At 27.3% G+C, this 17,880-nt stretch overlaps 1 protein-coding gene across 4 annotated transcripts in view; it reads left to right on the top strand.

Moving 5' to 3' along the window:
- Nucleotides 1–17,880, top strand: part of LOC129981841 (cell adhesion molecule Dscam2-like) — a 430,627-nt gene that overhangs the window by 168,622 nt on the left and 244,125 nt on the right. For all 4 annotated transcript variants that reach the window (XM_056092863.1, XM_056092864.1, XM_056092866.1 and 1 more), the window contains exon 4: nt 13,865–14,014. In XM_056092863.1, the coding sequence (XP_055948838.1) occupies nt 13,865–14,014 (150 nt within the window). The remainder of the gene's footprint in view (nt 1–13,864; nt 14,015–17,880) is intronic.

Here is a 17,880-nt window from a genome sequence, read left to right on the forward strand (position 1 = left end):
ATTAGACATTCTGAGAAAATTAATTTTAAGTTAAATACATTTAATTCTACATTTTTTTTATTAAATTAAATTAATTTTTATTTTTTTATTGAGTTTAAACCTAGAAAAACTTTTTGGTAGGCTTATTAAATACTCATAGATTCAAAGAAACCTATAAAATTGCTTAACTTTCTGACTGAAATCACTATTAAAACGTTTGAAATAAAAGAACCAGTGTAATTTTTTTAGCAAAGACGAGAATAAAAATGCAGTTGCATATATATTTCTTTCAAATGATAACACATTTCAATTAAGATTCTGAAAGAATTTTGCTATGAAACTTTATAATTTCTCTTGGAAAATGAAATATCTTAAGAATAAAAGAATATTAAATGACAAAACATTATATAATTATAATGTTAATAACAACATTTCCAAAATTGACTCATTTTTTTATTGAATACATCTATCAAAAATTATTTATCTATTCAATCCATACAAAATAATAATAATTTTAAAAAATAACTAATCCTCAAGTTTTAACCCTTAATTCGATTTCACCAACTTTTAATTCATAAAAGGTATAACACTTTGATATATATTATAAGGGTTTAACTTTTCCAAACAGGTTCGATAGAAATCTCAAAAATATTCTCTATGAGAAAATACCAAAGAAAACCCAATTTCCAAGTGCTGTAATTGTTTTGTCAATTTGTATTTCTACTGAAAGTTCAAATCAACATTATGCATCATCAATGGTTGCATGCTCACCTCCACGCTCCATTTTCTGGTGATATTACAAAACGGTATCTTCATACAACCTCCAACCTCACCATGTGGACACATTTCACCACTTTGCATGTATAACTAACAAATCAGAAAGTTCATACTTTTTATTGTGCATGTTTTAAAATAGTACTTAATCTGATGTGATAAAATGAAGTTCGTCAAAGATTGTTGACATCCAAATTATAGCTGGTAACTAATATATACAATATGAATAATTTAAAAAGAAAATGCATAGTAAAAGTAGACAAATCAATCATTTAATTATATTAGAGATGCAAATTGATGAAATTGAAATAAAAATGTACATCACTAAAGAAAATATAACATAACTTTTTTTAGTCGAAATTCCGGATACTTACAATGTATCAGATTATAAAAATTTGGCTCCTGTTCTTAATTATTGCGAGGTGAATTTAATTATTGCGAGGTTATTTTTAAGTGTGTATGATGGAGATAATGATAAAATACATATTAATATAACGAATTTTATTTCAAGTAAGAGGGCGTAAATATTTTAAATTTAATTTAACCTTTAAGAGATTAAAAAAATTAAAAAGTTACTGGGAAAAATATGAAGGAAGAATATTATCCTTTAAGTCCGTAAAATTCTTTCCCAAATATTCTATATACATATTTATATATATATTCCTATCAATGTGAATAAATAACATTGGTCTTTCTAATGCAATTATCCTTATAAACAAACTGAGAATTTTGAAATACATTACATATGCAATATAGAATATTTTTACTAGTAATGAATTATGCTGTATCATAAAAAGCATTACAACGAAAAAATAGTAATAAAGAAAGTACAACTGGAATAAAATTAATTTCAAAGAAAAATGGCTTTTTTATGATATAATAAAAGGAATCTTGAAATATTTTTAATTACTTCTAACATGAAATTTGTAACTGTAAAATTGATGGAACATTTAGTATAAGCAATTTAAAATATATGAATTCCCATTTCTTTTTTGTGATTTCACCTCCTAAATGCACTCCTCCATTATATCTAAACAGGAGTATCTACAGTAAAAAATGATTTTATATAATCCTATTAGATTTTGCGTGTTTGTTTTCCAAAATATGATTAAAGAAAATTTTCAGAATCACATAAAGCATTTGTGGAAACACCTAAACCAAAAATATGTTTACAATTCTCTGCATTTGTGGTCCCATTCATATCTAAATTGGTATATGAATATAAAGGAATAAAATATATCGGTAAGAATTTAACAAAAGATCTAATTCTGAAAAAGTAATCCTATTTTCGAAAATATCGTGGAATTGAGATCTTATCCATATAGAGCGCACACAGTCTTTCTTATTTACTTCCTCCCCTCAAAATATTCTTGTATGTCATTTACTCACGCGATATAAACATCACAATAAAAGCAGCAAACCAAAAACTAAGCCGAATTCCGCAGAAGAAACGAATATATCTTTTTTTTTTATTTTCCCCAATTCAATTTTTCTTCAATGGGATTCTTTTTTTTAACTTCGAAAAATTTCTCTCGTTATGTCGTTGATGGAATGCGAGGATTCTTTTTAAAGTGGAACTCGTAGCTGAATTTCTGTGATTTCCAAGGAATCAGATTCATACTACCGGGGGACATTTTCGCTATGGTAACACGCAGATAGCAAGAAAAAGGAAGCCAAGTCGCAAAAGCACGGGGGTCCCCAGCGATTTAAATCTGAAAAGATGGAAAGCGAGAGAAATAACAGTAGACTCTGTTTTTCCTCGGGATACAAACAGATAACATGTGAGAGAAAAAGAAATTGTTGCTTTGGAAGGAAAGAAAGAAGTATTTATATTTTCCTCGGGAATGGAAGAAATCAGAGTGAATAAAAAGATCCTAGTTCAAATAGAGTATCAAAGCGTTTATATTAAATTATTCAAATTTTTTCGTTCAAAACCTTTCACATTACTTTGAGGTTATCGAACACGATCTCGGAATCCGTAATGGAATGAAATTGGCAGGAAGTAAGATAAAATACACGTTTTCTCGAAGTTGAAATTCTTATTGTAGGGTTGCATGAAACCCGAAAAGTGTTTCTTTTAAGTTAGTTTTATCAAAAAGAAATGCGTAGGTGATGGTTTAAAAAAATTCTTTCAAAAATATAAAGGGTAGTTGAAATATAAAAACAAATATTTTTGTGAACAGGAAAATTCGAATCATTACCAAAAATTTACCATGTTTGTTTTTCCTGGTAATTTTCATCGCTCTAAAAACATAAACATTTTTCCGTATTTTCCGAATCTAATCACTCCAAACCCCCAAAACCATAATTATTATATTAGAGGCTTAGACATCGATACAATAAATAACAAATAAATAAATCAGCATTAGTTAAATGGCGCCAAACTTGGCAATGTTTCGTCAAGTATTGAAACAAAAGCGAACCACCATTTTGAAACAGAATTGGAAAATACAAATCATTATACCACCATTTTCTTTTTATGGTTTAAAGAAACATTCATGAGCATTTATTAAAAGAAATCGAACGAATTTGGTCGTGACGCATCATATATTGAAATCATTATAAGGGTTGCCACCTTAAAACAGAAAATAAAAATCCTTATGTATACGTCATATTTTTATGATTTCAAGAGTTATTCATGCGGTTTGATAAAAGGCTGAATAATGATTTTGGTCGTGACTCGTCAAACGTTGAAATAATTAAAAGAACCACTTTTTGAAATGAAATTTTAAAATTAATAGAAATGCCTAGATAAATGTCTTTTTCATTATTTCAAATGACATTAACGCCAAATTTGGAGACAATCGATTAATGACTTTAATCGTAATTGCAAAACAATCAAATTTAAAGAAAAAAACCCAGATGAATTGACAGAAAATTGAGTTTATGCTGGTCATGTTCCTTTCAATGCATAACTGAAATTCCAAAAAACTTTGTTTGATTCCAATTGGTTTGAAAAATCAATTCAAAATAATACCAGATAGCTAGAAATAGAAAGCTTCATTTGTTGGTAGTTTAATGAAGAATCCAGCCCACGCAATCATGGTCGAAATGAGACCAAATGTCAAAGATAATATCACTACAGAATTTAAAAATTTTACATCTGCTTGTTTTAAATTAATTGGATTCGTCGTTATTTTTTTTTTGGTTAGTATATATTCTTATACATTTCATTTCATTCAAAAATTAAATGGGAAAGAATAAATTAGAATTTTGCAGAAGCGAAACAATTTTATAAATCTAGAATTCTATATTACGAATCTTCATGTTTTTAAATTTGTCTATTCTAATAATATTATGAAGTTATTTATGTTCAGTGAAAAGCAAAGCAGCATTGCCAGTTGACAAAAGGTATTAACAGCGAAATGAATGTGATATGTTTATTTAAATTAACAAAAAAAATATTGTTTGATCAAAAATGAATAGTTAAAATTAATGATTAGAAAAATTATTGCTATACCATAATTTCGTAATAATAAAGTGGTGCAGGACTTCCTGACAGTGCCCAATTAAAAATGGAACACATTTTGATCAAAAGCGAAGTGGATGGAAGGTCCATCATGCATACAAACTTAAAACATGCACTTTTGGGCTGCGTTCACTCAAAAATTTTCATATGCAGAAACCTGAAGGTATTCTTAAACACCATTTGAAAAACCTACTCTTTAATAAAATAATAATAATAATAAAATTTAGAGAATCCTGCGAAAATTATTCATGTGATAAATATACTCAAAATTCTTTCTAAATTGTATTAAGGGCTAAATAGTTTCCTGAGAGCATGTTTGAATGCACTGCTTGTATCTCTGTCCTTTTTGGTAGGGATGACTAGAAATCTTCGGGAATGTTGGTTATATTTAATTTCAGATAATAATTTGGACATTACTTCATATCCATTATTCTATCTTATTTTCAGAGATCAAAGTCGTGCTGTATTTTCTTACTTAAGTTTATTGTGTACATATTTATTTTAATTCAGAACAATTCCAGATCATCAGAATGCAATTAGAAACATAAAGTCTGGTTCATTTATTTTATAAATTTAGAAGTATTTTATTGTCATTTTTTATTTATCTTGTAAACACCGTCGATGCTAAACAAAATATTTCTTCCTCAGTTTTCAACAATTGTCATTAAATATTTGGGAAAAAAGGACAAAGAAACCGATTCGAATTGCATAACAATAATGTAATCTATTGTTAGAAATAAGACAAAAAAATTGCCAAAATACAGAAAAAACGAGCATGATTGTTAAATTTATAATACATTTTAAAATAGTATAAAATTAATATTTGTGCAAAAATATTTTCTGGAGTTATTACGAAAAATGCCAAATTTCAGCTTGCTTTCTATTCAATTAACATTCTAATTGTGATTCATAAAAAATGATCCGAAATACACATTCTCATCCTTTTGTGCCGAATTCTGTAATTATAGGTCAAACAGTTTAGGCGACAGTGCGCTAACACAAAGATAAATAAATCCACATTCATCTAGATTATTATTAGAGCTGAATATTATTATTTTTTAAGTTATTTATATATATTCCCTTGAGTAACTGCCCATCCATTATATGTGTTATTTAAATTTTCGTCTTTCTAATCAATAATTTCGCCTTTATTAACTTTTAATCCTTAACAGTCATGTCCGTGTATTAAAAAAAAACCCCATCAAAATATCGTTTTTCAATCTTATAAGATGAAATGAAATTATCCATTTCATCTTATACTATTATTCTATTCTATTCAAAGATTACACAATAACATGAGCATATTTCAAGAATTCTTTGTGTTCTTAACTTAACCCTACATTCCTTAAACTGATATGTTTAAATTTTTGAAAAAAATTGAAAAAGAATTAAGAAAATGTGATAAGGTGGATCGAAAATAAAAAGATAAAATCTTTGAACTCGTAAAATCTCCATGTTTCAATCATTCAAGATCTCTCTATCTGGTTTCGGAATATGTGGTGATAAAGTGTTATTTTAATGAAATTAAAACTTTAATAAACCGTAACATTATCTAATTTAGACAATATTCCATAATAACATTTTTTTCCTGGAAATATATGTGAACTTTAGAACGCTTTCAACACAGACAAAACCAAGGCAATTTTATGGTGGAAAGAATTCTCCGGGTGCTTTTCTAGAAGATAAGCACCAAATTTTCTTGCCTTGGGAGGATAAATTTCAAAGTATAAAATTGGACATCCAGCTCATATTTTGAACATATATATCACTGATCATATTCTGGCATATTCTCTATTTGATGCTATCTATTACTAAGATGCAATCCCCTGGATATAAGTGAGGACTTTGAGTAAGGCCAGAATGCCTTGTCTGGTATTGGTGAACTATTGTTATGAAATATTTATCGTTGGTGATAGTTAATAATTTGGTAATAAGTGATATTTACCAGTTTTACTGAATCGATCGTATGATTATTGGTAAATTTTTTGGCAATAAATCTGGTCTGTAATTATGCGATTAACACAACTCCACTCCCAAAATTAATTAGTATTTTGGAAGCCTTTTCTCCGATTGATTAAAACTAAAATTTGTCTTTTATAACTGCATATATAAAAATATATAGAGAGTAAAAATATATACTCATTGTGTTTTTGAGTTAGTGCGTCTACATACATACAAAAGTACAAGTGGACAGACAGTCAACCTCCGATAGCTAAGGTTTAAAATATGGTGAGAATCTTTATTTTAGATGCTAAACCTGCATACCAAATTTTATTTTTTATAGTTCTTTACATTTTGTAATTATCAAGTTCAGTTTTGCTCTGACTCACGTACAGACAGACATCCTTTGAATAGATCTAGTTCAAAATGAGATACAAATATGCAGTTGTGGTGTAAAATCTATATACCAAATATTATTTGTCTAACTCAAAGCTATTTTAATGAATTCAACGTTCCCATTTAGACACAATTTCAAAAATGTGTTTTTCAGACTCGCGTTTGTCTTAACCGTGAAAATCTGTGAAAATCGAATTTTTTAGCAATTACAGTATTTTCTCTTTGTATGTTTCATATATCAGAGAGTAGAATATTGTGGGGAAATTTCTTTTTTTTACTTAGAAATTCATAAAAATCGAAATTTTTAGCGCTTACAATACTTTCTCTTTTTTGTTTCGTATATTGAAGAGTAGAAAATTTTGGGGAAAAAAGCTTTTGACTTTTGCCTTTGAATGGTATTCCTTCCAAATTATTAATTCATCAATAAAATATTTTACATAACGAAAAAAATTAATAACAAAAAAAGAATTAGATTAATTTTCTTATTCACATTTTCATTCAGAGACTTCTGTACTAAGACTAATAACAATAAGGTACATGCAATGTAAAATAAAGCTCTTACTATTATTTTAAAAACATTCTAATACATCCCGAACATGGTTTGGTTATCCACTCAGAAATGGAAATAGAGAAGACGGAAAACTCTTATGAAACTGGCTTGAAATCTGTTTTTATACCTTTTAGATCATTCCAGGTCCACTTATCTGCTCTATTTTTCACAACAAAGCTAAAAATAGGTTTTCCTACAAGATGCCCCATACTATTAAATTCCCATATAAAATTCTCTCGCAATATCAGACGAAATTCTTTCTGTGCCATTAATATCTTGGTAACATCTATATTACTCACAATAATTGTATTTTCTATATAGTCGTCTGCTTCTTTGTCTGATGCATATTTTTTTTTATCCGTCTCATTTCCAATCTTGATGTTTCCGGTTTATCTGTCTCCTGTGGTAAAGCAGCAGTTTAGATTGAGCAGAAGTCTGTCATTGATATACATATATCAAATCAATTTCGTTTTAGGTTATTTTTCAATGCAAACTAAAAGAAAATTAAATAAGATAAAAACTATGAATAAAGAATATTGAAACATAGTGGGAAATGTAAAGAAAAACATATCCATATGATTTGATTTCACAAAATGTTGCATTTTAATTAAATTGAAACTATTCAAAAAATATATATTATTGGCATTGATAAAAATAGATATATAGCAAGAAAGTATGAATCTGTGAATATATTGAATCATAAAATAAATTAAATGATACAATATATTTTAAAAGGAATGTTTGTAAAATTAATTTCCAACTGAAAAATGTAAATATACAATTGAAATTTACATTTAAATCACTACGTCAGGAAAAATATTTATCTTGTGTATTTTATATTTGAAACATATCTTATTTGAAAGACAAAAGATTTTCATATTTATTTTAGCATAAAACAAGCAATATTTAAGACTGGGTGCAATAACAAATAGGTTTAAAGAATGTCTGGTTTAGTTTTTACAACAACGAAATTTTGTGGATAAATTAAAGTATGCAATTTACAGCAAAATTTTGTTATTTTAGTGTTGTATTGTATTCTTATTATTCTACCTTTCATTTTGAGTATTAAGTCATATTCTTATACGCTCATTTAAAAAAATTAATTTAAAAATAAAAAAATAAAAACTTGAAGTATGTATTATTTCTAGAAGAGAAAGAACACTAGAACACAAAAAATATTGCGGTCACTCTTGTAAAATAAATATAATGCTTCATTAATTCTTATGATTTTTTTTTTGTTACGCTATAATTTGGGTCAAGTTTTCGCTTTTATTTTTGTCATTAATATTTGATTATATTATTTTCGTTACTTTTTCACATACTCATTTTAAGGGTAGCAATGATACAAAATTAGAAGCGAGCTTTTTCCATGTTTAAACTGAAGTACGATTCCATCAAATCTAGATTATTAAAACAAGATATTTATAATCAATTTAATACTGCCATTCATTTCGAAGAAAAGCACATAATAATTCATACTATGTTCAGTATTAATGATCTGAATAAAAGATTCACAATTCTTTAAACACAGTAGTTAAAGGATATGCATTTAATAAATATTTTCCAAATAAAATAGGGAAAATCTTTTGGTATTACCGTTAATTAAAAAAATTGTTACCTCTTTTAGAATAAAAATATTCAATAAGATAACAATGATTTACATGTGCAAAATGTTATTAAAAAATTCGGCTATTAAAAATGGAAAAACAGGAGGAATAATTCGGGGGAAACAGGGGGATAATTAGTCCCCCGAGCCCGCTAATAACTGTTACTTTCTTTCTATTTTATATAAGTCTTAACAACAACAAGCACACTCATCATGAAAATCATTTGAGCATCTCAAACTTCTCGAATTCCAATAATAAGTTTAATTGGGAAAATTCCTCCAATAAAATAAAATTAATCCAAGATTTTTTTTTCTATTTTCTTAAAAATATCTTCATGCCTTTAAGGGAAAAAAATATATAAATTTTTTTGCAACTAAAATAGAAAGAAAGATAACAGGCAGTGTCTCTTATCATGTGTGTCTAAAACACTGTTTAATTCTTAGAGGCGCGATGCTTAAAAAATGATACATTTTAAACATTCCTCGCCTTGTGGCAGAGACAAAGTCCATTAATTTAAACAAAGCCTTCAATGGCAGCAAAACACTCAATAGTGGAACGTTTAGATCCGAAAGCGGGGAGTGGAAGATGAAGCCCACCATAATCTGTCCTGCACGCCTCACTGAGCGATGTTAGCGATTTTAATAGCAAGTTAATGATCCGTGGTCTTTCGCTTTTTAAGAGCTCCTCTCTTAATTGCGAGAACGCCGAATCTTATCGCTACAAATTGCGTAAAACGTGTGGCCAGGAAGTTTAAATTTATCTTCATGTTTGACCGTGTTCTTTGCCTTAGTGATTCTCTTAACAGCGGTTTAAGACAGCCTGGCCGAGACAGTGTTAATGAAAAACTCATTTTATGATTACTTGCAGAACGGAAGAAACAATAAGTCTTTTTTTTGGCACCTCTAAAAGCACTGCACGTCTTTCCCCCCCCCCCTGCTTATGTTTCCTTATCATAAAAATGAAACTTTCTAATTTTTATGGTTTCCGAGAAATCGTCTTTTACATTATTGTTGTAATCATTCATTCTTCAGAATCTTACTTATCTCGATTTGTGCTGCCAGTTCATTAATTTTTAGAGTCCATTATTTCCCATCCGCTTGAAAGTAATTGATTACGTTTATAAATGTTTTTATGGCATTTGATGGGACATTTATTTTAATTTTCTTTTCTTTGCATCAGTAAAAATTCGTACGGCAATAGAAATTACACTGGGTTATGGTTTAAGTATTATTATTGAAAAAGAGAGGACAAATAATGTTTTAGATTTTTTTTAAAAAGAAAATGTCAAAGCCACTTGCAAGGAAGATATAAAATAATGTTTGTAGTTTTAGTTATATATATTTCAGCAGATATTCTCTTTAATCATTTATGTTCTCTTCACCGTCATTGTTATATCAAGCTCCTGCTATGATCTTTAAATGTATCTGTATGCAAGTTAATCTAAGATATTCTATAGCATCTAAGATATTCTATAAAAATCTTATTATAAATTATAACTAAGTCTTAAATAATAAGACAATTTACTATATGTAAAATTATCTAAATATTTAATTTAATTTTTGTATAACTATCGTGAGCAAATTTGACTTCACGTCGTTATTACGACGTGAATATTTTAAATATTGCCAAGCTGACAAGCAATACAATTGATATTCACATAACATTCAAGTGAACCCGTCGCTTGTATAGAATAATTAGAATAATATTGTTACTTGATAGATATATATTTTAGAAAAAATATCTGTTATTTTCTTAGGTCCTCTATGTTTGTTTTTTTAACTCATTGTTACTTAAAGCTTCAGATATGATCTTAAGATAGATCTATTTGCAAATAAATATCCAGATTATGATGGTGATTAAGATATCTTATAATATACTTATTATAAATTATAATTATCTTTCGATCAATAAAAATAATTTAAATTATGATAAAAACGTTTTATTTATTTGTATTCTAATGTATTTTGATGAGGATTAGATGTGTGCCAAAAGTGGCGTTACACCGGTTAAAAGCTCATAATTAAAATGTAAAAAATAGAATTACAATAGCTGACAAAGGATTAGCCATTTAAACAAACATTCTTTCATACGCATGATTATTAGATGAAAAAAAGAATCTAAAGACAAACAAAAAAAAAGCCAGAACAAAAAATAAACGTGAGAATGTGGAGAAGGTCTAAACGGCTCAAGCAGAAAGGGTTACATAATATTCCACAGTAATAGTATTACTTAAACATGATAATTACATAATAAAATTTACCAAATACAGGCAGTTTAAACTTAGAAAAAAAATATGTAGAAAAATAAAAAAAATAAAAATTAGAAAAAATATAAATGCAAAATAAAAAAAAAAAAATATTACATTGTCTTAGTCGACGCTAGAGTCAATGATCAGGTCTAAGTCCAAAAGGCTAAAAAAAGAGTTCGCTTTCTTTTATCTTACACTCACAAGATACTATTCATTTTCAACAGTGCTTGGCTTTCTTTATGCATTCTTTGAAGAACTGAAGAAGTGGTTGTGCTTGTCAAAAAACTTTTCTAACTTTTATATAACTATTGTGACCTAATTTGACTTCACATTGTGATTACGCAGTCAAAAATTTGAATATTGCCTAGATGACAAGTAAAACAATTGATTTTTCACATAACACCTGCGTAACCTATGAGTAAGCGATTGATCAACAAGCATTTTTAGAACATATTCTTTGCCATAAATGTTTTCGTTTTAGTTAAATGGAAATTGACACAGCAATAATACAAACTGTTATTATCGATATTATTTGATACTTTTGTCAGATGTCATAATACACATTGTTTATCAATGAGCTGTAACAAAAATACAGCAATAGAGATAATTTGAAATTAAATCATAAATTATTATATTAACCATACAAAAAATTTATAAAGATATTATCTGCCTCAAATAGAATTTTGGCTTTCAAGTTTAAATTTATTTTAGCTTTTTGGAGCGCATTTCTAAAAGCACAGAGCAATCCGCTACAAATATACCGAATAAAAATCAACTGGATATTTCCTAATGTATCTAAAATGTATGAAATTCATCTCAGAATGCGAAATATTTTGAGAAAATATTTTGAAAACGATATAACTATCAAACTTTTAACCAGATTTATTGCACAGATAAATGCATTAGGTAAGGAAATATTTCAAGAAGAAGTTAAACAGAAGAATTTCTGCACTGTAGTTTCATATTTATATATTGCCTTCTTTGGTATAAAAATTTAAATAGATTTTCTTAGAACTGTATTTCTTAGAAATTTTCTAAAAGCATGTTTTATTTTTACGCAAGTGAGGTTACATATCCATATATTCATGGAGTTTTTATATATATATATATTCCTTGATTCTCAGAAAATTGTGCATTGATCAAAATATTTTCTGAAACAGTTTTTAAATGATTGATGACAATTTATATTGAAAGTTAGATAATAATAATTCCAAGTGAAATTTTAAAATTAATCTAAATCTTTTAAACTCAAACTCAGACTTTTAAAATCCAACACAGTGTTTCAATTATACGTTTTGTCTATGTTCCGTCTTATACTTTTGAAATCTTTAATTTATAGAGAAATTGAAACATATGTAATTAATTAATGAAGCCGAAAGAAAAAAACAATTTTATGCAAATTTCCTCTTCTGTTTTATCTTATATGAATTATAGAAAAAGTATCGTAATCGTCAAAAAATTCGAAATTGAGGTATCGCGAATCTCCACGTTTCAGACCAGACCTTGAGTTCGTAAAATACATTGTTAGCATTATGTCAGTCTATTTGTGACCTAGACACTTTGAATGAGACAGCTAAAATTTATGGAAGTTTTTAAATATATGGAATTATGAGAAATTTTGTAGACATTTTTTTCACATTTTAATGAAACTCATTTACAGGAAGTCTGACTTTCTGGCAAATTGAATACAATTGCTTGATAACTAGGAAACACAAAAATATTAGATGAAATTTAGTACATAAATTCAACATCTGAAATATAAAAGTTTGAACCAAATAAGTCGAAAGGTAGACCATTTGTAGATCAATAGATTTAGCTTGCGTGTAAAAGGAATAAAAGGAATAATAAGTATAATGAATTCAATTAATGAAATGCATATTTTATAACAACAATTATAGTTTAGTGACAAATTTTGGTGTGAAGTGGATAGGATAAAAGGCATCCAAAATAATATTCTCTCAATAAGATTCAGAGAAAATATCAGACTCAAATCTAGGATCTATATTTATCCTAGGATCTATAGTGTTCTCAAATGACTTGCAGTACATTCACAACCTTACTCAATTTCGACAATTAAAGGGGAGGGGGAGGAGTATAAGACCTATGTTAAAAATATATGAGAAAACATTTCAAGGAGACTATACTCTAAATGGTTTTACCTATATTCGTATACATAAAAATGCTTTGTTGATATTTTTATTATATATCTTTTGCTGTAAGAATATAGTATTTTTAAAATTCTATTTTGAATATTTTTAAATTTTGAAACGATTTTTAGGAAGTTAAAATCGAGGCATTAATTCATTTAATAATGATAGATAAACAGGAATAAAAAATGATTGCTTGAATTAAAGATTTTCTAGTGAGGATACATTATTCTAATAATATAACAGATTTTCCTTGACTTTTTAAGACTAATGGATAAAAAGTGTTAGAACAAGTTTTGTCAAAATCTGCTTTGATTCTTGCTAAGAATATATTTTATATTGAATTAATAAGTTTTAAACAATTTCTAATATTTTTATGTTAGAGAGATTGCCATCTAACTTTTGCTAAAGTAACTATCATATTTTATATGATTCCTTCTCTAAATTGTATAAAATAATTTAGTTCTATATTTACTTACATCACAGTATGCAACTATTATAAAGCAGATAAAAATTAGTACGTTCTATTATTATAGAGTAGACGTTACAATACATTTTCATGAGTTAAATAATTTAAGATAAAATGATAAAGCACCTTTTTATATATTTAATTCTTCAGAAAAAATATTTCGACAAGAAAAAAAATTCTAAGTTCTTGAGCAAATTGAGACCTTTTAAAACCATTGTTAGAATTAAAACGAAAGAACGCATTTTTTAACATCTATTTTTCAATACATATATTTTTCATTCCAGGTGACAAATTCAATATATTGCCAACTGGGGAATTGCTCGTGAAGAGTGTCATTCCAAGTGATACTTTAATTGGTTATCAATGCCAAGTTCATCACCGATTGATTGGGGAAAGTAAGCTTAGCTCTACTTCAGGAAAAATTATTATTAGAGGTAAGCTGGCATTTTCTTTCTCAACAAATATCCCTTAGTAATTCTGGAAAGAACAGTAGGATGAATTTCTTTTATTGAAAATAAACTTTATAAATTCCCTGGTAAAAGAAATATGTAAAGATATAAAATAAAAATAGAGGGAATAGAATTATTGAGGTAGAATGTCGAAAGAAAATTACTTTGATTTCAGGACTTTTTTTGCTTAAGAATTCCATCTCCAAGAATTCTTCTAATTATGATACTCTTATCGCAAATGCTCCTCAATAAGAGAAAATATGTTTTTCCTTTTAAAGATAAGTATTGTGAGACATGGAAATAACAGAATTCCAAATAAAAATATACAGTGGTTAACCTATCACTTCCAAATGAGTATTTCAAAATCAGACCGAGACATTATTTGCAATTGATATAAAAAATCGTTTTGCTTTTTTTTTAATGTTTAACATAATAAGTCGAATGTAATTTTCATCTGGAGAGTACATTGCAAAGTATGCAATTTTCTTATTAAAAGATGTAATAAACATCATTTTTCTGAATCTCAATGCTATCATTTAGCAAAAAAAAAAAGAAAACAGCTGTAATAAAATTATATTTTTGTAAGAATTTGTATATGTTAAATTCATTGCTCAAGATAATGGTATTTAAATATATATTTATAATACCAGCACATTGGCCAGAACAATAAAATATGTAATAAAAGCAATCTTTATTTTAGCTCTTAGTCAGCAATAACGTATTCTAAGAAACTATATTAACATGCACCATAAAATCTGCAAACAAAATTACTCATTTTTTAACAATTTTAGGATATCCTATCCTACAAAATAATATTAATACTTATTAGAGGTCTTCAATTTTTTGATTCTTTAATAAAATTATAGACTATAAAATGATATATATTATATCTTGTATAACTTAAAAAATACGGATTGCATGGAGCAACTTATGATGTGTAATTACTTTTAACTTTCTTGGGTATGGGACCTCAAGAGGATTGCACGCCTCACGGAGAGATGGCCAGGAGCATTTCATGAATCACATGTCCCATTGCATTATGATCATAAAATTTGAACATTTGAGAGATAGAGCAAGATACTTTGCTGCATTCAAGTGTTCGAGCACAAAAATGCGGTTCCAAGAAATAATCAAAGAGGATTCCTGTCTCATGTTGAAACAATCTCTGTTGGCTCATAGATTCATGGTTGGAACAATCATAGATTCCTTGAAATGGGACATCTATTACCTATACACGTGTTGGCAATGCCTTTTGGACTCATTTTCTCTGTCTCAACGTGGTTTCCGATACCATCCTTCAATAAAATTTCCATTTGCCTTATTATACCCCGTTCTAACCAGAGAAGTGTTATAAGCTCAAATGAGGCCTTTGTTTCTCTTTTGAGATCTAAATATTAAAGTTCTGATATTATTTATACATTAACAGGACTTTTTGTATTGAAACAATACCAGATCATAGATAAAACCATCTGCCATTCTAAAAATGCCGTAAACTGTAAATGCCATTCACTGAATTATCAAAATGAATAATTTGAAAGGCAAACTATTAATAGATTAAAATAAATCCAAATTATATAAGTTCATTGCTCATTATTGAATACGTTAAGTGAGTGAAATACAAGCTATTTAAAAACTCACTTCATTAATTACGAGTTATTCACCTGTATTGCACATATCATCGTAGTGCAATGTAAAAAAATACTACTAGGATATCATAGAAGAACATTCTTTTACTCAGGCTCTATATAATGGAAATAGAGCAGAGCAGAGCAGCGCATAGTGAAAATTAACAATTCTGAATTCCTAAATGATTTCCATATTGCTTACATATGAACTGTGATGTTTGTTTGTATTTGTATCATCATATTTCAAATCAATTTAAATTACTGTTTGTTTTTTTAACTAAATACTAAATTTAAACGCAATATACAATTATTATTACGCAAAATGAGGCAAAATTTTCCCCGATTAACGAATGAAGATTACGTAAAATGAGGCAAGATTTTCCCCGATTAACGAATGAAGATTACGTGAAATAAGGCAAGATTTTCCACGATTAACAAATGAAGATTACTTAAAATGAGGCAAGATTTTCCATGATTACTAAATAAATAGTATGTATACTCAAATTAAAATATCTAAATTAGTCCTTGTGAAATATTATAATACAATTACTCCTTTCCAATTTAAATATATCCTTTTACAACATATTTGTTCGGGAACAAAATCCATGAAGCCGTATTTTCCTAATCAGTGGAATTCAACCACTGCAATATACATTTTTTAAAGTTATCTCGCCTCTGCATTCAAGAAATCAATATATCTTTTTTTGGAAACTTCACTTGACGAGTTCTCAAAGCATTCATCAAAATACAGATCTGCACTGCATTCAGTTTCAAACCACATACCATGCGTTCGTGAAAAATGGATCTTCCTGAATTGTTCGGTTGTCATTTTTGGGGTCGATTCAGCGTCTCGGTCTTTTATCCCTGATCCATAATTTAACGAACTTCGGGACAGAATTCTAACAAAAATGTCGTATATTAATAATACTGGGTTATAGGAAAAGTTGCCAAATACTGTGTGAATTCAGATCTTTACCATAGACATACTCGATATTGTAAAGCAATGATGTTTTAAAACATTTAACAAATACTATCGCTAGAATAAGTCTTTGCTCATAGAATAATAGACCTTTTAAAGATCATAGCAATTATAAATTTTAATATTTTTTATGAAATAGACTTAATAATATTTTTAAATTTTATTCTTATTGAATTCCTATTATTCTTATTTTCTAAAATAAAATATTTCATAAAATAAACACTTGCACAACAAGTTTTAAATCCTTTTCTGCATTTTAGATAGAAAAATTAGATAAACGTGCTTTATTTTTGATTAATTATTAATTTACAGGCAAATTTCAAACTTTTAAAGGAATTTTAAGGTATTTTAATTTTTAATTTTGGATTACTGATTCTTGTTGAATTTAAGCCGATCGATTTCTCTATTTACCTGTTTTAATTTTATAATTCTTAGAATTACAGCTGTTATTTCACACAATACGTTGAACTGTTTTGATTGAAAAATTTATTTTTTTATGCAGATTTTTAGTTTTATTTATATGCATAAATCTATCGGCAAGGATTATTTTCGTTCTAAATTTTTGTATCGATATTTCGAAACTACATTACCATAATTTACCCATTGTTAATAGAATATTTATTGATTTCCTGATAATAACATTTTACGAATACGAAAAACAATTAAGAATATTTAATTATTATATGATGAACATGGTAATTATCAACTTTTTAATTACAATAGAAAATATTTCGAATAAAAAAAGTGCATTGCACTTTATTATTAAAGGATATATTAATATATTTTTCGTTATTTTTATTATTACCTAATTAATATCTAACTTATAATTAATCAAACTATTTTAGTATTATAATAAGCAGAATTAATATATTTTTAGCTAGATAATTGCCAGCTAGATAGGTACCAGTAACTATTATATTACTTAATATGAATACATTCATAAATTGTAATGTAAAATCAATCGTAAAATGGGATTTAGTACTCTAAAACAGGTAAAAATGTAGAATCTTGAATTCAATTTAAAATTACTTCTGAATGTTTGTTTGAATTCAATGAAAATTTTAAAATGATGTGAGAAAAATTTAATACTATATGAAGACACATTGATAGGTAAGTCATCAAAGGCCACACCCTTTTTGACTGCTTACTTGATATTTTAAGGCCGTATAATTTTTCGACATAAATTCAAGTGAACATTTTTTGAAAAGTTTATTATTTTCTCAATGTATTTTAGTAATTTTGGTTAT

This window comes from Argiope bruennichi, chromosome 8, assembly GCF_947563725.1.
Source record: "Argiope bruennichi chromosome 8, qqArgBrue1.1, whole genome shotgun sequence".
NCBI lineage: Eukaryota > Metazoa > Arthropoda > Arachnida > Araneae > Araneidae > Argiope > Argiope bruennichi.